General features: G+C 42.7%; 1 protein-coding gene across 1 annotated transcript; it reads right to left on the reverse strand.

The window, feature by feature from the left end:
- Nucleotides 1-21: 21 nt before the first annotated feature.
- Ythdf2 (YTH N6-methyladenosine RNA binding protein F2) lies at nucleotides 22-26,697 on the reverse strand. The gene is made up of 5 exons (XM_052177566.1): nucleotides 26,341-26,697; nucleotides 25,881-25,905; nucleotides 25,220-25,299; nucleotides 18,769-20,352; nucleotides 22-941 (listed from the first exon to the last, which is right to left on the reverse strand). Exons 1-5 carry the CDS (start codon nucleotides 26,365-26,367, stop codon nucleotides 918-920), a joined length of 1,740 nt encoding a protein of 579 aa, XP_052033526.1. The 5' UTR covers nucleotides 26,368-26,697; the 3' UTR covers nucleotides 22-917.

The raw sequence follows: 26,697 nt of genomic DNA on the forward strand, positions 1-26,697 counted from the left end.
AATACTAAATGGCACTACAAGTGATGCTCAACAGGATCTCACGTTTATTGAGAAGTGATTAATGGTAAAAAGAAAGGCAATGCCCTTTCCTCATTGGCTGAACAAGAAACTGAAGAAACATTCACTACATGTTTTACAATATTTTCTCTTCCAAAATGCATTTCTGAAAACAAGTTTTTACCACTGTTCTTAGCTTTGAAATCAAATTAATCCTGACTTAATCAGTATAATACACAAGAACAGAACTTTCTTAGGACTCCTAGTACTTTACTTTCAGTAACAAAGGGTCAGAGAAAATGAACCACCCTTACAGACACAACCTTGGGTAACACTGGTATTAAACTTTCCTAGACAAAAATTCTTCATAAAAATTTTCTTCCAGTTCGGAAGGGAAAAATCAAATTCCCACTTTCTGGGGTGGACACCCAAAATCTGCGCAACTCAAGTGTTCTCCAAGTGCAAATGTCAAAATGGGAGGAGGAAAGGGTTTAAAAATGAGAGAAAATTGTATGCACTTACGGACTTAAAAATCCGAAAATATAGTAAAAAGACACACACACACACACACACACACACACACCCCAAAACAAAAAAAACAAAAACAAAAAACAAACAAACAAACCCAAAGCATTATGCTCTGAATCACAACCAAAGCCAAAATAAAAGGGACATTTTTTTACCTAAACTACCTAGAGGGAATTTTTGTTTAGGTTTTTCTTTTTTTTTTTCTTTTTTCCCCCCCATTTTCCAGTTAAGTCCTATGTCTTTTGTGAAATTCCAATACTTAAACTGCAAGTTTGCAATTGTCTCTGAAGTCAATGAAATTAAGAAAAAAAGTCCTAATTTTCTTGCAGGTCATCGTGTCCTCTTAGGATAAGCAGATGCAACCGTTGCTGCAGTCTATGCAGAACCGCTTTCTATTTCCCACGACCTTGACGTTCCTAAGGAGGCAAGAAAAAAAAGAGTTAAATTAGCTAAAAATTATCTAAATTAAAAATTTATTGAACAGAACCTCTAACTCCTTATCCCAAATAAAAATGAGTAATTTTGTACATAATTTTTACAAAACTTAATGATTAGCCAGTGTGATTACATACAACTATAATCCCAGTATTTGAGAATGCTGAGGCAGAAAGATCATAAGTTTGAAACTAGCCTGGACTATGAAATAAGACCTGTCTAAGGAAATAACATACATACAAACTCAAACGACAAGGTTTTTAAAAGGAAAAAGGGAGCCGGGCAGTGGTGGCGCATGCCTGTAATCCCAGCTCCATGGGAGGCAGAGGCAGAGGTAGATTTCTGAGTTCGAGGCCAGCCTGGTCCACAGAGTGAGTTCCAGGACAGCCAGGGCTATACAGAAAAACCCTGTCTCGAAATGGGAAAAAAAAAAAAAAAAAAAAAAAAAAAAACCAAAAACATTTCTAAAACAAAAGGAAAAAGGGCTGTCCAGCTGTAGTGTACCCATCTTTGACCCCAGTTCTGAGGAGGAAAGGCAGATGATCTCTATGAGTTCCAGGCCAGCCTGGGAGGTCTACAAAGTGAATTCTAGAAGAACCAGAGCTATGTAGAGACTTTGTCTCAAAATACAATAAAGAAGTGCAGGGTCCTAAACTTACCTATTTTCTTCCAGTGACCTTACAACTATGGTTCTGATGTTAGTATGAGTCTTCTAAAAACTATAGCAACCCCAATAGTTAGTGCTAGTTAGTTTCCATGTCCCAGATAACAATTAACAATATTAACAATCTCCTACTTTCACTCCAAGACTCTAAGTACTTCTGAGGCTTATTTTGTTATTGTTGCTGTTGTTATTTAAGAGTCACAACCTGATGGTGGTGGTGCACGCCTTTAATCCCAGCGCCTGGGAGGCAGAGGCAGAGGCAGGCAGATTTCTGAGTTCGAGGCCAGCCTGGTCCACAGAGTGAGTTCCAGGACAGCCAGGGCTACACAGAGAAACCCTGTGGGGGGGGGGGGGGGGGAACAAAAACAAAACAAAGAGTCACAACCCAAGCTGGTCTCAACTTGGGAATCCTCTCCCCTGCCTCGAACTCAGTGTGCTGGTATTACACCACAACAAACCATTATTTCCATCTTAAACTACTCAAATCTCAAAGTTACTTACCTGCCTGAGTCTATCTACCCAAGATGAAAAAGAACCAAAATTAATAACAAGGATCAAATCTCTTTCTACAACGTGTTAATCTTTGAGAGAAACTAAACAATTTTACTCGTCATTACTCGGAAGGTAGAGGGGATTCCCAGGGCAAACTGGATAAATCCTAGAACTGGGAAAATCTAGGACCAGCAAGAGATCCTGCCTCGATACATAAATTAGAGAGCAACCAAAGAAGAGACCGATGTCACCTTTAGCCCCCTATAATATTGTATGCATCAAAAATTTAAATACAAAGTAACTTATATACACGTGTGAAAATGTCACAAGGGCCTACTTATCACAACAGTAAACATTGTAACTAACCCATATATTCCAATCTCTAGAAATCAGCTGCCATTCAGAAAGGGAAAGAAGTTCCATCAATGTAACAGAATCATAAGTTTTAATGTTCTTAGAAGTTTTCTATTAGACTCTCCTACAATCTCAATAATGGATATTATGATGGTATGCATGATAACAGCTCGCAGGGTTAGGGTTAGTAGATTAGATGTTCCTACTTTAGTCTCCTGAGTGCTGGGGGGGGGGTGCTGTGCTGATGCCATTATGCCTGACAGTTTTGTTTACTTTTTAAAACCGTTTTCCAACTGTTTTCATTACTTTTCTTTGCTGTGATGTAACACCATGACAAAGCAATTTCTAAAAGAATTCATTTAATTTAGGTTTCAGATGGTTAGAATCCTTGATGGTGGAACAAAAAAAGCATGATGACAGGAACATCTGAGAGCAAATGTGTGTGTTCAAATATTTGGTCCCCAGTTGCTACAACTATTTGGAAAGGATTAGGAGGTTAGCTTTTTGAGATGCTAATTGTAGGAGAAGGCTTTGAGGCTTCCTTCCCTCTCTGTGTGTGTCACACACACACACACACACACACACACACCAGTTCAGGTCAACCTATTAGAATATGACCCTGTTTCAAAAAATAAATAATCCTGAAGTCAAATAATCTTTCAGTAGTGCCTTTTATCAGTCTTTCTTCAGAGGTAGGAAGTAGCTCAGTGGGAGAATGCTTCACTGCCTGGCAGGGCTCTGGTTAATCTCCAGCACTAACAATAACAACCAATTAGCTGGCACATGTCTGTAATCTCAGCACTTGAGAGGCTGAGACAGGACAGGGAGTTCAGGGGTGGCCTGAATTTTAAAAACTAACTAGTTCACTAGTTCATCCCGAAGTACCATTAAAATCTTAAGAAGAAAAATCCAAAAGCAAACAAAAAAATACATCTTCATTTACCTAATAGGTGATTAACTATTAAATAAAATGGTGCTTGTCATATCTTAACATAAACCCAGAAATAGTTTTAACCTGTTTTCCTTATATTGTAAGAGATTAAACCCTAACACATATCTAATTTTATCAAAATTGTTTAGTTATAGCACTTAAAGCTCAGTATGTGACACATGCTTGTAATCCCAGCACTTGGGAGACAGAGGCAGATGGATCTCTGAGTTTGAGGCCAGCCCTGTTTACATACTGTGTTCCAGGAGAGCCAGGGCTACAGTGAAATACTGCTTCAAACTACAAACAAAAAGAAATCAAAAAATCAGAACTCAGTGGTAGGATCTCAAGTACCAGGCAAGCATTTTTCAGTATTAAAATTCAAAGAGCCATCTTAAATGTTCTATTTCCAAACACAGTTGTTTTTAATATATATACCAAATGATGATGATGGTAATAATAACAACAAAGTCCTTAAAGACTATACAGATGGGCTGGAGAGATGGCTCAGAGGTTGAGAGCACTGGCTGCTCTTCTGAAGGTCATGAGTTCAATTCCCAGCAATCACATGGAGGCTCACAAACCATCTGTAATTGGATCTAATGCCCTCTTCTGGTGTGTCTGAAGACAGTGACAGCATACTCATATATACAGAGAATAAATAAATCTTTAAAACAAAACAAAACAGCTGGGGGGGGGGGGTGCAGTGCACACCTTTAATCCCAGCACTTGGGAGGCAGAGGCAGGCAGATTTCTGAGTTCGAGGCCAGCCTGGTCTACAGAGTGAGTTCCAGGACAACCAGGGCTACACAGAGAAACCCTGTCTCAAAAAAACCAAACCAAACCAAACAAACAAACAAACTATACAGACACTTTAGCATTTACACCAAAGCACCTTAAAAAAAAGTAAATCATTTGGAAACTAGTAAATAAGTCACATCTTACATACTAAATTAGGTTTTTAAATAGTTTTGAGGGGCTAGATAGAAATGGCTCTGTGTTTAAGAGTACTGGCTACTCTTCCAGAGGACTAGAGAACTATGGTTCAATTCCCAGCACCAACAAGGCAGTTCACAACAATCTCTAATTCTAGTTCCAGGAGATCCAACCCAACACCCTCTTTTGACCTCTTTAGGTCAATATACACATAATACACAACACAACACATACACACACAAATTAACAAAGCTAATTATTATATGACCAAGGCAAGATTTATTAATTAGTATCTAAAGGGGTAAAACTCTAAGGAACAAGATATTCATAATCTCCTGCTTGTGGAAAAACAAAACAAAAAGCCAGGATTTTAACACAATTTTTAAGATTTTAATTTATGTGTGTGTATATATATGTGCATGCCTGTGGAGGACAGAAGAGGGGTGTCAGACCCCTGGAGCCAGAGCTATAAGATGTTGTTAACTGCCCAACACAGGTGCTGGGAACTCAATTCAGGTCCTCTGAAAGTTTAGCAAGTTCTCTTAACTGCTGAGCCATTTCTCCAACACCTTAACACAGGGTTTTATGTAACTCAATGTGCTTTGAAATTACAATTCTCTCACCTCAGTCTCCCAAGTGCTGAAATTACAGGCACACACCATTACATCTACTAAAAATAGTAAAGTGGAAATCCTGGAAGGTTAATACCTTATACGAAATTACCAAAATTAGTATTCCCAATAATGGCATAAACTCTCTTGAAATCACTAAGATTAAAGCACATGAAACCAAATAATCCTGGACAAAAGAAACTTGCTATATGACATTAAGAAAATTGGAACCACGGGGCTGGAGGGATGGCTCAGCAGTTAGGAGCACTGACTGCTCTTCCGGAGGTCCTGAGTTCAATTCCCGGCAACCACATGGTAGTTCACAACCATCCATGATGAGATTTGATGCCATCTTCTGGGGTGTCTAAAGACAACTGCAGTGTACTTACATATAATAAATAAATAAATCTTAAAAAAAAAAAAAAAAAGAAAATTGGAACCAGGCACTGTGGCCAGCACCTATAGTGCCATTTACTCGGTGGGCACCGGAACCAAGGTGTTCTCAGCCAGCATAGTCACTACGCTAAAGCCAGACAACTGCAAAAGGCTGTGTGTGGGTAATAAAACTATACTGCCAATGTAGAATTTCCTGATTTGGATAACACTGTGGCTATATTAGAGCTGATTTGGCTAGTCTTAGCAAGCCAGCTTGCTTCAGGAATCTTTTCTCTCTGCCTGAGGGATCCTAAAAACCACAAGGTGGCAGTGTTCACTTCTTTTTTATCTTTTTTTTTTTTTTTTTTTTTTTTTGTTTGTTTGTTTGTTTGAGACAGGGTTTCTCTTTTAGCCCTGGCTGTCCTGGAACTCACTCTGTAGACCAGGTGCGCCACCACCGCCCGGCTTTTTTTTTTTTATCTTTTTTTTTTTTTTTTTGGATAGTGTTCACTTCTATTCTTTGAAATGTCCTACGAAATCTCAAACACACAGACCCAACTCTCCTGCCCCTTACCTCAATGGATGCCTCAAAGAGCAGCACCTCAAGCAAGACTATGACATATAAACATATAGACAGACAGACAGACACACACACACACGTACAAGTACATGTTAGGTTGTACCTGCACAAATATAATTTGCAATCTAGGTTAGTATCAAAATGGCTGAAAACTCTTTGCCTTAGCCTCAGCCTCCTAAAGGCTGATTAGAAGATTAGCCCAACATTCTTTTTTTTTTTTTTAAGGATTTATCTATTTATCTTATGTTTGTGAGTACATTGTTGCTGTCTTCAGACACACCACAAGAGGCCATCAGATCTCATTACGGATGGTTGTGAGCCACCATGTGGTTGCTGGGAATTGAACTCAGGACCTCTGCAAGAGCAGTCAGTGCTCTTAACCGCTGAGCCACCTCAGCCCAACATTCTTGCCTTTAATGTAATACCCTTTCTTCTTTAAAGATATCCGTTCCATAGGCTGGAGAGAGGGCTCAGTTGTTAAGAGCACTGGCTGTTCTTTCAGAGGTCCTGAGTTCAATTCCCAGAAACCACATGGTAGCTCACAAACCCGACACCCTTTACTGGTGTGTCTGAAAACAGCTACAGCATAGTCACATACATAAAATACTTCTTTAAAAATAAAATCCTTTCCAGCCTCTGAGACACAAAGGCAGGTGGAGCTCATGAGTTCAAGGACAGCCTGGTCTACAGATGGAGTCCTGCAGAATCATGGAGCTCTGAGCTTAGATTACAAGAATCATGTGAAAACCCAACCAGATGGTGGTGCATCTCTATAATCCTAGAGGGAAAGAAAAGTTAGGACAGACATGCAGATCCCAGAGAGCTCTCACTGACCAGTCACTTAAACTCCAGAAAGAAACTCTCAAAAATAAGCAGATCAAGAGGAAGACACCTGACAAAGTGCACACACAAGCAAGTCAACCCATACGAAATATTCTCTCATTTTCTATTTATTCTTTGTATTCTGCCTGCTTATCTGTGTGTTACATGCACATTGAGACCCTTCAGAGGCCACAAGAGAGCATTAGATCACCTGAAACTAGTTACAGATAGCTATGAGCTGCCATGTGGGTGCTGGGACTTGAACCTGAATCCTTTGAAAGAGCAGCCCATTTCTCTTAATCACAGAGCCAAATTTCCAGACTCTCTTCTCGCTTTTTAGTTTTCATATTATTTTAAATATGCATGCAAGTGTCCACGGAGTCCAAGAATTAAAGGTAACCGGTTGTCAGCAGCCTGACTTTTTTTTTTAACCAGGAAACAAATTTCAGTCCTCTGCAAGAGATCCAAGTGCTAAGACATCTCTCCAGGCCCAGTTCTCATTTTTAAAGACAGTGTTGGTGACACAGGCTGAGTTTCAACCTCCTAGATAGTGTACTACCTTTCCCAATTCTATATTTGCTTATTCTTTCTTCCTTCACTTCTTTTTCTTTTTTGTGGTACTAGAGATTGAGCCCTATGCTTTCTGCATACTAGGCAGGCTCTCCCACTAATCTATACTCCCTGGGCCTCTTTCTATTTCTAAGTGTTCATAAAACACAACTGAGTCATATTCACGGTCTTTGGATATAATTTTATTAATGCTAAAAATGTGATAATACACCCCATAAATCTGAATAGTTCTGAATAGTATTTAAATTGTACTCAGTGCTGTGAATAAGCCTAACAGTGTTGACTGGATGAATCTAACAGAATGACCAAACTACTACTAAGCTTCCCTACCATAGGCCAAGGAGTACAGCTCTATCAGTTTCCAGCTTTAAAAGAAGGCTGAAATAGTTTATGAAAATCATCTTTTAACTTCCCATCCCCTCTTCAGTCACGTAACTGGCTAAAGTTTTGGGAACACCAGAATGAAATACATTCGTTAATAACTTTTATTTATAGCATGCTGGCTCAACCTATAATCCCAGCATTATGAAGCTAAGGCAGGAAAAAAATGCTGTGAGTTCAAGGCCAGCCTATGCTAAACAACACAGCCAGTACAAAACATACATATAAACCCCCTCACTTTCTTATTGTCTCATTATTTTCCAAGACTAGTATTTGGTAGCCAACTCCTGTATACATTTAATTGAAACAAGCTTGAAAGCCCCAAATCTATTCAAGTCCCTGAGTAAACTTGACAATTTCTCAGGTGTGTGATAAAGCAGAACTTTTTTTTTTTAAAGATTTATTTATTTATTATATGTAAGTACACTGTAGCTGTCTTCAGACACACCAGAAGAGGGTGTCAGATCTCATTACGGGTGGTTGTGAGCCACCATGTGGTTGCTGGGATTTGAACTCAGGACCTTCCTAAGAGCAGTCGGTAACCACTGAGTCATCTCTCCAGCTCCAAAGCAGAACTTTTTTAAGTGAAACTAAAAGTAAAAATTTTAAGTACTATTTCTAAACTGAATGAAAGAAACTGTTTGCAAGCTGGACTATTCCCAGAATCATTATTTGACCCTCTACTAACAAAGAGCTACATGTGAACTGCCAACATCTCACAAACGATTTTATCAGGCAAGGCACAATGGCACAATCCTAGAATCCCAATAGTTGGGAAGTGGAGGCAGGATCATGTATGTTCAAGATCATCCTCAAACTATAAAGTGAACTAAAGGCTATGCTGAGCTAGAAAGCTACATGCTTTCTCAAGCAAATGAACATCCCCACAACGGCTAAAATCACATATTTAAGTCACAAGATATCTAAAAGGCACTCAATTTTCAAGTTTAAAACTTTTAAGTGAAATGGGGACTGGAGAAATGGCTCAGCAGTTAAGAGCACTGAATGTTCTTCCAGAGGTCCTGAGTTCAATTCCCAGCAACCACATAGCGGCTCGCAACCGTCTGTAATAGGATCTGATGCCCTCTTCTGGTGCATCTGAAGACAGCTACAGTTTACTCACATACATACAATAAATAAATCTTAAAAAAAAAAAATACATGTGGAAGGGAGGGACAAGACACTGGAAAGATGAAAGATGGTTCCTAATACCTACAGGGGTGGCTTACAACCATTTATAACTCTGCCTCCAGATCTAACACTTCCTTTGGCTTCTTCAGGTACTCACAAACATGTGGCATATAATCTCTCACAGACACACTTTTAAAAAATTAATTAAAAGACATTTCAGAGCCAGAGGCAATGGTACTACCCACCCACAGCCTCACTTGTTCTGGAGACTGAAGCAGGCTGATCATTTGAGACCTAGACAATGGGAGGAGAGGGAGAGGAAAGACAGACAACTAACTCTCTCCATACTTGCCTCAAACTCCTGAGCTCAAGCCTTTTCTATCTGTACCTCAGCCACTGAAGTGACAGGAACTACAGATTTCTATCACCACACATGACTCTTCACTTATAATCTCTAAGAGATGCCTAGAATGCTTTTCTAGTAAAGAGCCTAAGTCACTCTAGCCTAAGTCACTTTGGAGGTAGAACCTAGCTATAGAAATAGTGTTAAACCCTTTCAGACAACTCAGATGATATCCTGGGTTGTAATCCCAGCATAGGCTACAACAAAACCCTGTCTCAAGGATAAGAGCCTGGTATGGTGAAAGGCACGCCTTTTCCCAGGGCTCAGGAGACAGAGGCAGACTGATCTGGCCAGTGAGTTCCAGGACAGCCAGGACTACATAATCCAACCCTGAGAGGAAGAGAGGGAAAGAGAGGGAGAAGGGGAGAAGAGGGGGAAAGAGGGGGACGGAAGGAGAGGAACCAGGAAAGAGTATTAATATTCTTCAGTAGATAAGAACACTGGCTGTGGCTACTCTTCCAGAGGACCTGGGTTCGACACACGGCTGATTGCAACCATAGGGGACTAACAAACACCCTATTTTATCCTCTACAGGCACTGCACATACTTGGTGCAGACATACATGCAAGCAAAACATTCATACACATAAAACAAAAATAAAGCTTAAGGACACACACAAGAGGACCATAAGACGAGCACAGCAAGTGAAGGTCCTTGCTTCAGAAATCTCCTAGAATGGCTGGGTGTGGTGGCGCATACCTTTGGTTGCACTCAGCACTTGGGAGGCAGAGGCAGGTAGGTGGACCTCTGAGTCCAAGTTCAGCCTGGTGTACAGAGAAAAACAAAACAAAGCCTGACAACCAAATCCAATCTCCAAAGCCTACATAACAGTGGAAGAGCCAAGCTCAAAGGCTTGTTCTCTGACCTGCATGGGTGCTGTAGTATACTCCTCGAATACCCACATCAACGCTTTTCCTCAAATTAAAAAAAATCAGTAGCTGTAGGAGACTGATTGGGAGGATTTATACTCTGAAGCTTTCTCCACTTCTACCCAGTGCCCACCTCCTTATCCCTTTGCTGGATAGGCCCTAAGGAATTGTTTATATAAATTATCCAAGAACTTGTCTATGTTTTTACGAGAACTCTGCCAATGAGATGATGTAACCTTTAATTTGTGTGTAAACTAGGAATAGACTACAGCCTTCCACTCAGTCTTATGACATCTCAGCAAATAGTTTGCATTCTTTTTTATTCTTCCTGCCTATCATTAAATCACAATCCTTGAAACTTTCATCAAGTAGGCTCTAATTCCAGGAGATCTGGCCCTTTTCTGACCTCTCCAGGTTCCCGCATATATGAAGTACAGAAACATTCAGGCTTAGATATACATAAAACTAAGTTTTTTTAAAAATTATTTTACTTTTGAATCCGTGTCTTGTGGTACAGGGAGTTAAGATGACTGTGAGTTATCTATCATGTGGTCGATAGGAATTGAACCTGGCTCATCTGCTCTTAAATCTTTTGAGCTATCTTTCCAGTTTCATAAATACTTTCTTTAAAGTTCATGAAGGGAGCAGTGGCCCATACTTTTAATCCGGGGAGGGGAGGGGAGGGGGAGGGGAGGGGAGGGGAGGGGAGGGGAGGGGAGGGGAGGGGAGGGGAGGGGAGGGGAGGGGAGGGGAGGGGAGGGGAGGGGAGGGGAGGGGAGGGGAGGGGAGGGGAGGGGAGGGGAGGGGAGGGGAGGAGAGGAGAGAAGAGAGACAAGACAAGACAAGAAAAAAGAAAAGAAAAGAAAAGAAAAGAAAAGAAAAGAAAAGAAAAGAAAAGAAAAGAAAAGAAAAGAAAAGAAAAGAAAAGAAAAGAAAAGAAAAGAAAAGAAAAGAAAAGAAAAGAGAAAAGAAAGAAAATAGTGCGGGGCAGTGGTGGGGCATGCCTGTAATCCCAGCACTTGAGTTGGAGGTCAGCCTGGTCTAAAGAGTGAGTTCCAGGACAGCCAGAGCTATACAGAGAAACCCTGTCTCAAAAAAAAAAAAAAAAAAAAGGAAAAAAAAAAAGAAAATGGTAGTGATTGCACACAACCAACACAAATTTTCTTGTGTGATGCTGAAGACAGAAGGTAGACTTTGAAAAAGCTCTACCAACATTTCACCACTAAGCAACATACCTGATACACTTTACATCATCCCTAAATCATATAGTATCAAATGTAAATGCTTGGTAAATTTACTATACTATAATATACTGTTTAGGAACAATGACAAGGCTGTAAGTGAAGGAGACTTATCTCAGGGCCTTGTATGTACTAAGTACTCTACTACTGAGTTAGACTACCAGACCTTCAATATTTCCAATCCAGTCAGCTCAATAGACACAGAAACCACAGCTATAGAGAACATACTAAATGCAAAGAAGTTGAAAAGAGCAGTTTCTTTTATGTCCAACAACTCAAACTTGGATTAGCCTTCTTTTTTAAGTATTTATTTTTATATATGTGAATACACCATCGCTGTCTTCAAACACACCAGAAAAGGGCATCAGATCCTATTACAGATGGTTGTGAGCCACCATGTGGGTCTTAGGACTTGAACTCAGAGGAGAGCAGTCAGTGCTCTTAATCACTGACTCCAGCCCCTCAGGGGAATTTTTTTTTTGGGGGGGGGGGTTCCCGAGACAAGGTTTCTGTGTAGTCCTGGATGTCCTGGAACTCACTTTGCAGACCAAGCTGGCCTCGAACTCAGAAATCCACCTGCCTCTGCCTCCCAAGTGCTGGGATTAAAGGCGTGCGCCACCACCGCCCAGCCAGGGGGATATTTTTAAAGGTAGTTCCCTCCTCCTTACTTTTTTGTGTTTTATGTACATGTACACCACCGCCCAGCCAGGGGGATATTTTTAAAGGTAGTTCCCTCCTCCATATTTTTTTGTGTTTTATGCACATGTACAGCTGAGTGTGTTGTAGGTGTGCTTGTCTCTGCTGGAGATTGACATCAAGTATCTTCCTGGAACTCACTCTGTAGACCAGGCTGGCCTCAAACTCAGAAATCCACATGCCTCTGCCTCCCAGAGTGCTGGGATTACAGGCGTACACCACCACCACCACCCGGCTATTTTATTTTTATGTGTCTGTGAGTGCAGGTGCCCTCAGAGACCAAAGGCACTGATCTCCTTGACCTAAGTTATTGGTGTTTTTCAGCCAGCCAGCATAAACTCAGGTCCAATGCTGAGTGCAGTATAGTCCATGCGCTAACTGCTGAGCCATCTCTGAAGTTTTTTGTTCCACCTTTTAAAAAAAAAAAAATGGGGTCTAGGGATTGAACTCAGGCTGCCAGGCCAACACAGCACTTTACCCACTGGGCCATCTTGTTGGCTGAGTGTCAGCATTTTAACATACACTGTTCTGAAGCATTTCAAATGACTCATGTTCTAATTATCCTTAACATCAGGTCTGCTGGGGCTTGTTCACTCAGCAGGGTGGAAAGTATTAGCCAGACTTGCACTACCTTTGTAGGTGCTATCACTGTGTCCAGAAGGGGGCAGCAACACCTTTACTGTCAACCTCTGGCAAAGGAACTATCCATTCTCAATGCTTTTCTTGGCTCATTTGCAGACTTAAGGGTCAACAGTATTAGAAAAGGCAGGAAAAACAGAAAGGCATCACCTCTGCTTGCCTCAATTCACTACATTTTTCTTCTTTCAAGAATGACAATCAGGTCAACAATGGCTCAGCAAGTAAAAGTACTTGCCATCAAGCCTACCTACTTGAGTATGATCCCTGGGAACCACAATAGTATCAGAGAACTACTATAGCAGACTGTCCTGATTTATACATGCAGTGTGGGCCATACAACCAACACGTATACACAATGTAAAATAAAGGACAACAAAATAAAAGAGCTATAGGAAAGTCCTTTATCACACAGTCCCTTGAACAGAGGGGAATTCAATGCAATGTTTCAAAAGCCGCCTGCCTCCAAGGACATCTAGGCTTTTTGCCCATCCCCCCACTAAACAACCCAATGTTTGCTGATGCTGAACCTGCAGAATTTTCACTCATTCCTCCATTTCTTTTTTCCCTTTAGCTCAAGAGTGCCATGCAGGCCAGGACAGCCTCAGAGGTAACTCTGAACTTCTAATCCTCCTGCCTCCACCGTTCCAATGCTGGAATTAGAGATATGGGCCACTCCATTACGCAGTGCTAGGAGTTGAACCCAGAATTTTGTGCAATCTGAGCAAGCATTTTACCAACAAAGCTACACTCCAAGACCGCAGAAAAGAACCAACTCCCACAAGCTGTTTTCTGACTTCCACACATATTGAGTATACAAATACACCCACAAATAGAACTGGACATCCATCCAGTGGGTCTAAAGAGGGAGCTTCAAAGTGTTGAAGGAAGGAATAAATGAAAATCAACAGTATGGTTTTTTTTTCTTTTTTTAAGACAAAACTTGCTGGGCAGTGGTGGCGCACACCTGTAATCCCAGCACTCTGAGAGCCAGAGGCAGGAGGATTTCTGAGTTCGAGGCCAGCCTGGTCTACAGAGTGAGTTGCAGGACAGCCAGGGCTACACAGAGAAACCCTGTCTCGAAAAAACCAACCCCCCCCCCCAAAAAAAACCCAAAGCTTCATTGTGTAGCCCTGGCTGTCCTGGAAGTCAGGCTGGCCTCAAACTCATTCGATCCGCCTGCCTCCTGAATGCTCTCTGTAAAGGCATTTGCCACAATGCTGGGCAAGTATGGCAATTTCTGCCCTAATCATTTAATAAGAACATATAGAACCTGTATGAAATATCTCTCACCTGCTTGAGAGGATTCATTACAAAAAATGATATTTTAACAGATCACAAAGCCACTAAAAGAGATGTTCTGAACCAAGCCAGTGAGATGGCTCAACAGGTAAAGGCAAACCCAGAGACCTACCTACATAGTAGAGAATCAACCCCTAAAAGTTGACTCTAGGGCTAGAGAGATGGCTCAGCAGTTAAGAGCACTTACTGCTCTTCTGAAGGTCCCAAGCTCAAATCCCAGCAACCACATGGTGGCTCACAACCATCCCTAACAAGATGTCCTCTTCTGGAGTAGCTACAGTGTACTTACATATAATAAATAGATCTTTAAAAAAAGTTTTCTCTAACCTCCACTTTCATACATTGGGGTATATGTGCTCTCTCTCACCCAACTCTAGAGCTCTCAGTCTCTTTCTCCTCTTTCCCTCCTTCTCCCACCCACTCAAACCAAGACACGGCTGGCCTGTAATCCCAGCATTCAGGAGTAGACAATAGGATCTGAAGTTCAAGGCCAGCTGGGCTAGAGACAAGGGGTTGCAGAGGTGAGATGGAAGGAGAAACCCAAAAGATGCAAAGATTCATTAAAAATTACTGGAAATATAAAGCCAGACAGATGCGATGTTTGAAGGTTTCAGGAACCTGAATTACATCAGGTGACAGAATGATGCTATAATAATGACTGGCAATAATAGCAGTCTATACTTCAGTGTGGCCTGCCAAGATGCAAGTCTAATCATGATACAACAGCTGTGATATCATCCTCAGTGTAAGTTTAAGTGCTTCTTAAGGTACTGCATTCCTGCCCTACTTGCCATCAAGTCTCCAGTCATTTGGTAAATACACAGGCACACACACATAAAGTAGGGCTTGATGAGCTGAGTCCCTTTCTCATGAAACTTTCTTGAAAGCCTAATAAATGATTAAGAGATTACAGACTGTTACTGCGTGAACAGGAGAAACAACCAACAGAGCAGGCAATAATGATTGAAATGGAAACAGCTAGCAGTAAGTCTTCCTGAAACCCCAGTCTTCCCACAGAACATCAAAAGGCAATGGACACAAATATAAACAAAGTTTTAATTTTTACCTGGTGTTTGTTCACCAGTCTGAGAACAATCAGGATACTCATTTATCTATGTCTTTACAAACAGTTTGAGATGAACCATTACCTTTTTATTTAAAGGAGGATGATGCTGGGGTAGAACCCAAGGTTTGGTGCATGCTCCCAAACATTCTATCAGTTACACCCCTACTAAACCCATAGACACTATTTAACAACTTTCATTACTACATTCATTCTAGGAAAGGTGTAAGGCTAGTTAGTGCTAAGATAAGAATCTTACACCCAACTATATTGCTAAGTTCCTTATCAGAACTGAGGCTCAGTAGAGCTCTAACTTAGTGTGAATAAAGTCTTCAGTTCAATCCCAAGCAATGTAAACAGGACTTGGTGGCAATGGTGGTAGCTATAACACCAGCACTTGAGAAATGAAAACAGGAGTAGCAGAAATTCTAGTTCAACGGATAAAGGTTCTGGCCACATAAACCAGTTTGAGTCCATGAACACATATAAAATAAAGGTAGAGTAAGAACCAACTGTGTATCTGTGTCCCCCCCTACCCTCACGTAGGTACAGACAGGCCTCACACAATCAATTAAAAAAAGCTTTAAAAAACCAGTTGAAGCCGGGCGGTGGTGGCACAAGCCTGTAATCCCAGCACTCTGGGAGGCGGAGGCAGAGGCAGAGGCAGAGGCAGGCGGATTTCTGAGTTCCAGGCCAGCCTGGTCTAGAGTGAGTTCCAGGACAGCCAGACTATACTGAGAAACTCTGTCTCAAAAATACCAAATCCAAGCCGGGCGGTGGTGGCGCACGCCTGTAATCCCAGCACTCTGGGAGGCAGAGGCAGGTGGATTTCTGAGTTCGAGGCCAGCCTGGTCTACAGAGTGAGTTCCAGGACAGCCAGGGCTATACAGAGAAACCCTGTCTCGAAAAAAAAGCAAATCCAAAAAAACCAAAAACCAAACCAAACCAAAACAAACAAACAAATAAAAAAAACAGTTGTGGTAGTTTATACCAGTAGTATCTGCAGAAGGATACAAAGGCAGGAGAATTACAAATCAAGGTCAGCCTGGGTTATGTATTTATTGGGGGTGGGGTGGGGTAGAGAGCTCAGCAGTTAAGAGCATTTGGTTTGACAGAGGTTCAGGGTTCAGTCCCTGCACTCACACAGCAGCTCACAACTGTCCATAACACTGTGGTACACAGACATGTATAGAAGCAAAATACTTAACATAAAAGTAAGCCGGCTGGTGGTGGCGCACTCCTGTAATCCCAGCACTCTGGGAGGCAGAAGCAGGCGGATTTCTGAGTTCAAGGCCAGCCTGGTCTACAGAGTCAGTTCCAGGTTAGCCAGGGCTATACAGAGAAACCCTGTCTTGGGAAAAAAAAACCAAAACAAACAAACAAAACCATAAATCTAAATATTTTAAAGTAAACTAAAATATTAAATGATATATTAATTTCACCACTGGGTATGTTGCTGCATGTCTTTAATCCCAGCATAGGCAAACAGATCTGTGAGTTCAAGGCCAGCCTGGTCTACAAAGTAAATTCCAGACCACAGAAGACTCACAAGGTGAGACCTTGTCTCAAAAGTCAGATAAAAAAAAAGTTTCACAGAGCTGAAGAGATGGCTCAGTGGTTAAGAGCACTGACTGCTCTTCCGAAGATCCTGAGTTCAAATCCCAGAAACCACATGGTGGCTCACAACCATCCCTAACAAGATCTGATGCCCTTTTTTGGAGTGTCAGTTACACTACAGTATAACTGTTAGTTACAGGTACAGTATACTTACACATAATAAATCTTTAAAAAAAAAAAAAGTTTCACAGATTCAAGGTCCCTCTCAGTTAACAGGTTTTGAGGTCGAAACTACAAGACTTTCTCTCCCTGAACCACTCCAGTTAATTATCCAATTTAGTCCCTTGACTAAAAGTCAAACTAGACTCAGTGGGCTCAGCTCAGTGTCAGAACTGTTTCCTTAACATGCTCAGGTCCTCATTCCATCCACAGAACTGATTTAAAAAAAAAAAAAAAAGGTCAACCCTGGGTTCAATCACCAGTGCAGGACAAAAATTAAGTCAGCATAAATCAACAGTAAACTCCAGTTTCATAGGATCTGAAACCCTTTTTTGATTTCTGTGTGAACCAGGCCTGAATGTAGTACACATACAAACATGTGAGCAAAACACCTATGTACATAAAAGTTAACATATGAGTAAGGAACAAACAAGCTGGAAGATGGGTCAGTTGTTCAGATCACAGCAGAGCTTATAACTACCTATAACTCCAATTTCCAGGATACCTAATACCCTCTCTCTGGTCTCTGCAAGTATGCATGTGTTGCACAAGCATAATGCAGGCCCATACACATAAAGTAAAAATAAATCTTAAAAACCAAACGGCAGGAAGGTGGTGGGGTGTACCTTTACCCCTAGCACTTAGAAGCCAGAAACAGGCAGATCTCTATGAGGCCAACTTTGTCTAGAGTCAGAGAAACCCTTAAAAAAACCAACTGTGATATTTGTATGTTTGGCCCAGGGAGTGGCACTATTAGGAACTGTAGCTTTGGATTAGGCTTGTCACCGTGGGTGTGAGCTTTTAATACCCTCTTCCTAGCAGCTTTCAGATGAAGATGTAGAACTCTCAGCTCCTCCTGCACCATCCTGTCTGGACGCTGCCAGGCTCCCACCTTGATGATAATGGACTAAAATTCTGAACCTGTAAGCCAGCCCCAATCAAATGTTGTCTATAGAGTTGCCTTGGTCATGGTGTCTTGTTCACAGCAGTAAAACCCTAATTAAAATACCAACCAACCAAAAAAGAAGAAAAAAAAACACAAAACAAACATCCCCACTGTAGTCCTAAAGATTACAGATACATAATAGTCCCAGATTAATTCAAATAAATTAGTCTAGTTGGGCTTCATTTTCTATCACTCCACTTCGTGAAGAAAATCAAGAGAAAGTGATTGGGTAATAAAATGTTAAAACCAAGAGACAGCTTTTCTAATGTTCAGTTTGGGGGGATTTTAAAGATATTTTATGTGTATGAACTTTTGTAAGAACGGATATGGCACACATATGTGCCTATTGGTTCCCTTGGAATTGTGGTTATGGATAGTTATGAGCCACCATGTGGGTGATAGGAACTGAACTGATCCTCTGCAAGAACAGCTAGTGCTTTTTAATGCTGAGCCATTTCTCCAGCCTCTCCATTGCTGTTTTTGTATAATAAACAGAAACTTTCTTACAGCTGGGGGTGTGGCTCTGACAGAGGACTTGGTTCAATTCCTATCACTATACAGAAAAAATAAAGTGAGCGGTACAGAAAGGAACACAAAGTTCTGACAACTAATACTGTCAATTGTCAGGGGCAAGCAGATCCCAGGTCAGGAATACACCAATTCTTGAAAATAACAACAAAAAAGATGACTAAAGACACAGACCAACTCCAACACAGAACTTTCATTCTTTTCTGTAATTACATCCCCATTGGGCCCCTTTCCATCACATCATCACTTCAATTATCCCTTTGTATCTTTACAATTACCTGTCTATACCAGTTAAGTTCACACAGGATTGTTTCTGCTCTCCACTAATGCCCACATTCCTTCACACTAGGGTTCAAAAGACCAGTTATCCTCCCATAAAGCCTTAAGCTGCTAAATGACACCATTCTTTACAGAGCTTTTATTAACCAGTCAGTCACTACAATACCTTTCTTATGCCTGCTTATCCTCCTCCTTCCCCATAGTCTGAATGATAAGCTCCTTTACCTTTTTAACACTTTCTTCTTCCTCTTGGCGTTTCTCATAGTGTGAGAAGTCATCAAAAATGGAAGTGGTGTGCTTGTAGCTGGCTATGATTTTCAACACCTGCTTAGCTTTTTCCAGAGGCACTTCCTGAGTGTCCCTAGAGTTGGTCACTGGTTTATTCTCGTTGTTCTCTAGACGAATGTGTCGCAGTTGGCTATTAGGAACGTCCTTCACAAAAATCCATCTGACATCAAAACGACCCTTCCATTTGTCCTGGGACCACACACCTGCACATGTGTTGTAGTCCACAGCAGATTTCATCTCTGCAACTCCACAGAAGTGTCCACTGCCGTTGACACTGAAAAGTAAGTACACGGGACCCTTCCCGTTCATGGAACGATAGGCGGCATCCAGTCTCTTGTTACCATGCTCTGTGCTGCACCAGATATTATACTTAATGGACCGGTGGATATCGTCCTCAGAGTAGCTCTTAATGATGAAAACTCGGCCATGTTTCAGATTCCAGTCGAAATCTTTAGGGTTATAGTTATTAATGGACCGAAGTTTCTCCAACACTGGGTGAGGCTCTGAAGGAGTAGATCCAGAACCTGCCTGAGACTGTCCTACTCCATTACCATCCACCCCATTATGACCGAACCCACTGCCACGGTTCCGAGGTGCTACCCAGCGAGTTGGCTGAGCTGCCTGTTGCTGGACTGAGAGCTGAGCAGGCTGTGGTGGAGGTGGAGGTAATGGCTGTGTCTGTTGCCCTACTGATGTCTGAGCCACTGGTGGGCTATTATTGGCCTGTTGTCCTACAGGCTGAGGAGATCCCTGGGTTGGCTGACCTATATTTTGAACCAAAGCCTGTGAGGGGGCTTTGGCCACAGGACCCTTGTTATCCCAAGTTCCAATATCCATGTTATGCTTTATTGGGGGTGGTGGAAGACTTGATCCTGCAATGCCATTCTTGGTCTTCAGTTTAGGTTGTTGTTTTGCAGGCTTGCTAGCAATATCAGCCCAAGATGCTGGTTTTGGAGGAGCAATAGTAGCTGGAGGCAAACTACTAGAAGCCACAATGTTACTAGTGATGGACCCACTACCAACAGCAGAACCTACAACTTTTGGAACACTGCTTGCAACTTCTGTGCTACCTAGTTTCAGTGCTGCCATCCCTTGGTCTATAGTATTCATGCCAGGAGCTTTATTGAGGGTCTCATTGGCAAAAGCTGACTGTCCATCAATCATGGCTCCACCTAAGGAGCTGGGTGCATAAGCATAATTGCTACTATATCCAGAGCTTTGAGTAGACTGTCCCTGAGAACTGTTATTTCCCCATGCTGAGAAGTCAATCCCACTGGGAAAAAAATTAAAACCATGCTGACCAAGAAATGGAGTGCTACCTAGGGCTCCTGGTTGCCCAAACATTGCATCTGGTAGAAAATGGGGCTCTCCGTTGCTCAGTTGTCCATAAGAAGTTAGATAGGGCATGGCTGTGTCACCTCCAGTAGACCAAGCAGCTTCACCCAAAGAATAGGAAAAGCCAATGGAGGGGCTGTAGTAACTGGGTAAGTAGGAGTCTGACATGGCAGTATATGCATTATTCTGTGGAAGGAAAAAAGGCAGATATATCAAAACAAGGTATATATAAATAATATAAATAGCAGAACTTTTCCTTCCACATCATTTACAACTCAAGGATTTGAGCCATCACTACAATGGGAGCAGCCCATTCACGTGATCCTTCCCGAAACTTTCTGGCATTTTCCAACTATATGGAATTTGATGGGATAACTGAACTACTTAAGCTTTGTAGTCCAGCTGGCCTCAAACTTAAGGCAAGCCTCCTGCCTCAATTCTAAGTGTTGGGATTATAGGCATGTGACACTATATCTGAGGATCTGTGTAAACATGTAAAGCCAAGCTGACAATATGACACTGCAGTGGCTATTCCTGGTTGTTAACTTGACTATATCTGGAATGAACTACAATCTAGAATTGGAAGGCTCACCTATGATCCTAATCTGGAGGCTCAGAGATATAAGTTTCTGACCTGGATCTTGGCATGGAGATCTTGAAGCATAGTGGCTATGAATTTCAGAAGATTAAGACAAGGAGACCTCCCAGTTCAAGATCATCTGGGATTAAAGGCATGGAGGCACACGCCTGTAATCTGGGCCACACCCTCTGCTGGAGATATATAAGTACACTGAAAGGAGGAAGGTTTACTCACTCTTCCTTGCCTGCTTGCCTTGTGGGACTGAGCAAATGCTAGATCCTTGGACTTCCATCCACAGCTGCTGTTGCCCATTTTTGGGGAGTTGGACTATAGACTGTAAGTCATCAACAAATTCCCTAACTATATAGAGACTGCCCATACATTCTGTGACTCTAGAGAACCCAAACTAATACAGAAGTATATAGTAAATATGCATTTTGGTGACTGTTCTTAGACAGTCTTACTATGTAGCTTTGGCTATTCTAAAATTGTCTATATAGCTTTGGCTATTCTAAAATTGTCTATATAGATCAGGCTGGGATTAAAGGAGTGTGCCACTGGAACCAGACAGATGGCTCAACAGTTAATAGCATTTGAGTACTTTCCAAAGCTCCAGGTGTGGTTCCCAGCACACACATAGCAGCTAACAACCATGTTACCCCAGTCCCAAAGGATTTGATGCCTCCTTCTGTGAGCAATGCACACAGGTGATACATGACATACCTGCAGGCAACACACACTCTCTCTATATATACATAAACATACATATACACATACATTAAAAAAAATCATATACCACCATGCCTACCAGCTGTTGCTCTTAGACAAGCTCTCCCTATATAGCTGGCAAACCAGGTGGCCTTATACTTCCAGAGATCATCTGGCTTCTGCTTCCCAAGAGCTAGAATTAAAGGTTTGTGCTACTATGCCCAGCTTTTATTTTTCCTAACAGGATTTTACTCTATATCCCAAAGAGGTGGGGCAACTTCTAACTCCTGCTAATCCAGGTGCAGCAGAGATGATATCTTTATTAAAACTACTTAGTTTGGGATTTAAAGTGGGAATTTTGCTGGATGGTGGTGGCATAAACCTTTGAACTCAACACTTAGTAGAAACAGACAGCTCTCTATGAGTTCAAGGCCAGCCTGGCCTACAGAGTTGAGTCCCAGAACACCCAAGGCTATACAGAAAAATCCTGTCCAGAAAGACAAAAACAACCACCAAAAAGGGTGGGAATTATGGGAGGTCAGTGTTTGAGTTTCCCAACAGAAAAGCCAGACTTCATGACACACACCTATGAACCCAGCAATTGGGGAAAGTGGGGGAGGGGTACAGGCATGAATATGTCCAACAAGAACCTGATGCCCTCTCCTGACCTCTGCATGCACCAGGCACACATGTGCTGCACATACATACACACAGGCAAAACAAAACATAAAATTAATAAATCCTAAAAATGAGGGCCAAAAGATGGCTCAAAGAGTACAGATATCTGCTGTCACGCTCGATAACTGGAGTTCACACACCAGCACTCATGGTGAGGAGTACTGGCACTGCTGAGTTGTCCTCTGACTTGTACACACACGCCATGGCAGGCCCACACCCACATATGGAGATATGTAAAAAAACAAAGCTTGGTGAGATGGCTCAGTAGTCAGGCTCAAGAACCTGAGTTAGATCCCTGGAAACCGCAGGGTGAACAGAAAAACCCAACTTCTGCAAATTGTTCTCTGCCCTCCACATCTGTGTAGTGACACACACGGCCAGTCTCTCTCTCTCTCTCTCTCTCTCTCTCTCTCTCTCTCTCTCTCTCTCTCTCTCTCTCTCTCTGTGTGTGTGTGTGTGTGTGTGTGTGTGTATGTAAGAAAACTTTGGGGGAGGAAAAACAAACAAAAAGAACTAGAAATTTCAAGTTCTAGTCCAAATGTTTAGCTAGTCTAAGAAGCATTCTCCCCATATAAACTAACAATGTTCACTAAGTAAACTGTACAATAATCTGGAAGAGAAATAGTAGTTTCCAAAGGACTTAAAATTTATAGGGGCTGGAGAGATGGCTCAGTGGTTAAGAGCACTGACTGCTCTTCCAAAGGTCCTGAGTTCAAATCCCAGCAACCACATGGTGGCTCACAACCATCTGTAATGAGATCTGATACCCTCTTCTGGTGTGTCTGGAGACAGCTACAGTGTACTCACATATAACAATAAATAAATCTTTAAAAAAAAGGGGGAGGGGCCTGGAGAGATGGCTCAGTGGGTAAGAGCACTGACTGTTCTTCCAAAAGGTCATGAGTTCAAATCCTAGCACCCACATGGTGGCTCACAACCATCCGAAAAGAGAAAAGACATCTGATGCTTTCTTCTGGTGTCTGAAGACAGTTATAGTGTACTCACATATAATAAATAAATAAATAAACCTTTTTAAAAAAGATCTCAGTAAGTATGATGCTAGTTGAGACTACATAGGGAGATTCAAAAATTAAAAAAAAAAAATAGAAAAGACAGCATAAAGGCTCTGTGTTGGACACCTCATAAATTACCTTTTTTGGAGACAAAGTTTTACAAATGTAGTCATGGCTAACCTAGAATTCTTTAGGGTTTTTTTGTTTGTTAAAGATAGTTTAAACCTCTGTGTAACAGTCTTGGCTGCCCTGGAACTCACTTTGTAGAGCAAGCTGGCCTCAAGCTTACAGAGACCCACCTTCTTCTACCTCCCAAATGCTGTGTCTAAAAACTTTTACCATCATGTACAGGTTAGCCCAAAATTCTTAAGACCAAACTGACCTTAAACTCGTAAGATTCACTTGCCTCTGTCTCCCTAGTCCTTGAATTAAAGGTATGAGGCACAATACTCAGCTCTGTGAATTACTCTTGATGATATACCAAAAAAAAAAAAAAAAACCCACAGGCACAGACCTTCCAGGTCTATAATCACACCTCAGTTTTTAAAAGTCATTAAGTTTCATCTTCTCTAAGGAAAACACAGTGCTCTCACTAGCACAGATTAGCCTGAGAAATAGGTGAATGGTTATACTGAAATGGCAAGTTCACACATGCCAGAGCTCAAAAATCTGAATTACACAACACTTTGTAAGAACTACCTAGAATGGATCCTAAATGCTCCCACTCAGTTACAAAGATTAGGAATGCAAACTGCATCATTAACAGCAATTATTAATACTTCATTCCTCTACTTTGGTCTGTTTTTTTGTTTTTGTTTTTGTTTTTTTTTGATTAGCTGTTTTGCCAGTGTGGAAACTTTTTGAACTCTCAATTTGAAAATGTTTAGAGGCTATCTCAAAAACAATCAAGTCCAAATCTGATTAAATGCTCATATGTCAAGTTACTGAAAACCAACTATATTTCTTTCCTACAGAATAGGTTCAAACTTTTATATAAATGTTCCACGAACGTCTTAATCTATGCTACAGCATCTTTTTTTTTCTTTTTTTGGATTTGGTTTTGTCGACACAGGGTTTCTCTGTATAGCCCTGGCTGTCCTCGAACTCAGAAATCTGCCTGCCTCTGCCTCCCAGAGTGCTGGGATTACAGGCGTGCGCCACCACCGCCCGGCTATGCTACAGCATCTTAAAATCAAAATCTTCAATTCTTTTGGATACATATATCGAAGGATTTATGTTAACTAAAATTTTGTGGCTGTCCTGAGATGAGAAAACAAAGTTGGTGAATCAATTTCCATGCATACAGTTCATATTAGGAATATCTACATACATATGTAACTAATCTTCCCATCACAAATAGTAAATGTATCTCAAACTTTTCTTGGTGGCAATGGGGACTATACTAGAAGGACACATTGATGCATGAGCTTCCACTGAGCCCTACCTGGCCCTCCCTACACCTGCAATCATTCTTGGGCTGCTTGTCAACTGTGTGCAACAGTGTTCAACCACCTTGAATTCCATAAACACATCAGCCAAAAAGAGCTAGGCACGAAGCTGTTCTCCACAGATACTAAACAACCGAAAACCAAACAGCAAGCACCCCGGCTCACTTTGACATAGTTTGAATACACAGAGAGCCCCGTTAGAGACAAGGGCACAGCAGTTTTGTATAGGTGAAGTTGTGGTGATTACTCACTAGATTTTCCTCACTACATTATCATCCCAATTTTCCTAAAAGACAAGGTTTTGTTTTCTTTAGAGCTCGGCTAAACGCTGGCCAGTATTTTTAAGCTGTGCACGGATCCATTCCTAGCAAACTAGCAAACTCATGCCAGTATTACTGCTCTTATACAACGAATGTTATCAGTACTATAGTCTCAGAGCACATGCTTTTGTTGACCGCACAACATATATTTTTGATGTTTTATATAACAAATTAAAATAAGTTATATTAGGAGAGTCAGCAACCCCCACCCACCCCACCCCCAACACAAAAGTGAGACTTACTGATAGGGCAGAGAAAGTCTAACAGTACAGTGTACCCTCAGAAATAGAACGATCAACTACTCACCGGCCTTGCCTGTGGGCTCAAGTAAGGCTCAAAATCATCATCATTTAGTCCATCCTTTTGATGCACAGAACCATTTTGTACTAGAGGGGAAAAGTCAAATTAGTAATGGTCCGATGAGCTCCCTTCCAAATCCTCCAATTTCCACCCTCACCAGGAAGAAACCATGCTAGCTCAGAGTCACTTAGTTAGAAACTCCGGGGAATAACGCTGGGCGCCAAGGCTGAAGCGAGATTCGACAGTGAAAAAAGTCTCTCCACCCCAGAGCAAGCTGATCTTTTTAAAAGGTCAGTTTATTGGCTCCTTCGAATTTCAATTCCCTCCGGCTCTCTCTACCCCCTTTCACATGTGAGTTACTTCCAGAAAGTGATCCACGAGGAGGAAAAACAAAGGGCTCCTAAGACCTACGGGGAACCGAAGGACCTGGTGCTTTTCAAAAGGCATTCCACCCCCACCCGCTCATGAATTACTCGTTGTTAACGAAAAAGCTGCACGCCAGCTGCAGGAACACGCTAAAAGGGACGAACACCCCGCGCGAGACACCTGCGAACTGAGCGGCTTCGGAAAGGTCCTTTTCCCCGGGGCGCGTCCCCGAGACACCGCCCCCACTGCCCGGCGTACCCCCCCCATGCCGGCCGGCGGCCACCGGCGGAGCGGGGCTTACCTTTGTTTCCTTGACCTTTTGGTCTCTGCGGGAGGAGGGGACGTCGCCGAGCAGCAAGTCGTCCGGGAAGAAAACGGAAAAGGAAAGACAAATGAAAGCAGGGCCCGAGCAGGGAAGAAAGGAACAGGCCTGGGGGAACGCGTGGTGAGGGGGAGGCGGGGAAGAGCGCTGGGCCGGCGAGTCGGCCGGGCAGCGCCGGCAGCGACACGAGGGAAGGAGAAGGAAACGAGGAAGGGAAGCCCGGGCCGCTAATGGGAGGGAGCGCGGCGCGGCCGGCGCGGCCCGGGGAGGAGCGGGAAGAGCCGGCCAGGCGGGGAGGCTCAGGGCGCGGCCGGCCTGAGGCCCGAATGCCGACCCGCGAGAGGCACCGCCGCGGCCCGGCCAGGAGCAGCGGGCCCGGGCCTAGTCGGGCCCCGTCTCGCCTCACACAATGGCCGAGACATGCGGGCTGGGCCTGTACCTGCTCCAAGAGGCTGCTGGCCGACATGGCTCTCGGATCCTCACTGGTAACGACGGTGGCGGACTCCTCGTCGGGACGGCGGCGGCGGCGGATGAGCCCCGACGGCGGGAGCAGAGGGCGCGGCGGCGGCTTTTGTCCCTGACACTCGGAGCCTCGGCGGACGCAGCGGAGACACAGCGCGCGACTCGGGCTCCGGCTCCGATTCAGCGACACTCTAGCCGGAGAGCTCAACGCCCGTCTCTATGCTCTGGAGCGCGCGCCCGCCCCTCGCAGCCGGAATGTGGGAGCCGAGCGGCAGAGATGGGCAGCGCGCGTGGCGCGAGCGCTGACTCTCACATTCACTAACCCACGCGGAAG

The sequence above is a fragment of the Apodemus sylvaticus genome, chromosome 3 (assembly GCF_947179515.1).
Source record: "Apodemus sylvaticus chromosome 3, mApoSyl1.1, whole genome shotgun sequence".
NCBI classification, from domain to species: Eukaryota; Metazoa; Chordata; class Mammalia; order Rodentia; family Muridae; genus Apodemus; species Apodemus sylvaticus.

Bases quoted from the DNA above. Each gene is read 5' to 3' on its own strand.
- Ythdf2 (XM_052177566.1), bottom strand. From the start codon at position 26,367: ATGTCGGCCAGCAGCCTCTTGGAGCAG. The intron at 20,353-25,219 runs GTGAGTAGTTGA...TTCCTTCCACAG, and splicing joins TGAGCCCACAGGCAAGGCCG to AATAATGCATATACTGCCAT. The intron at 942-18,768 runs GTAAAGGAGCTT...TTGCCTCCTTAG, and splicing joins AAGAAGAAAGTGTTAAAAAG to GAACGTCAAGGTCGTGGGAA.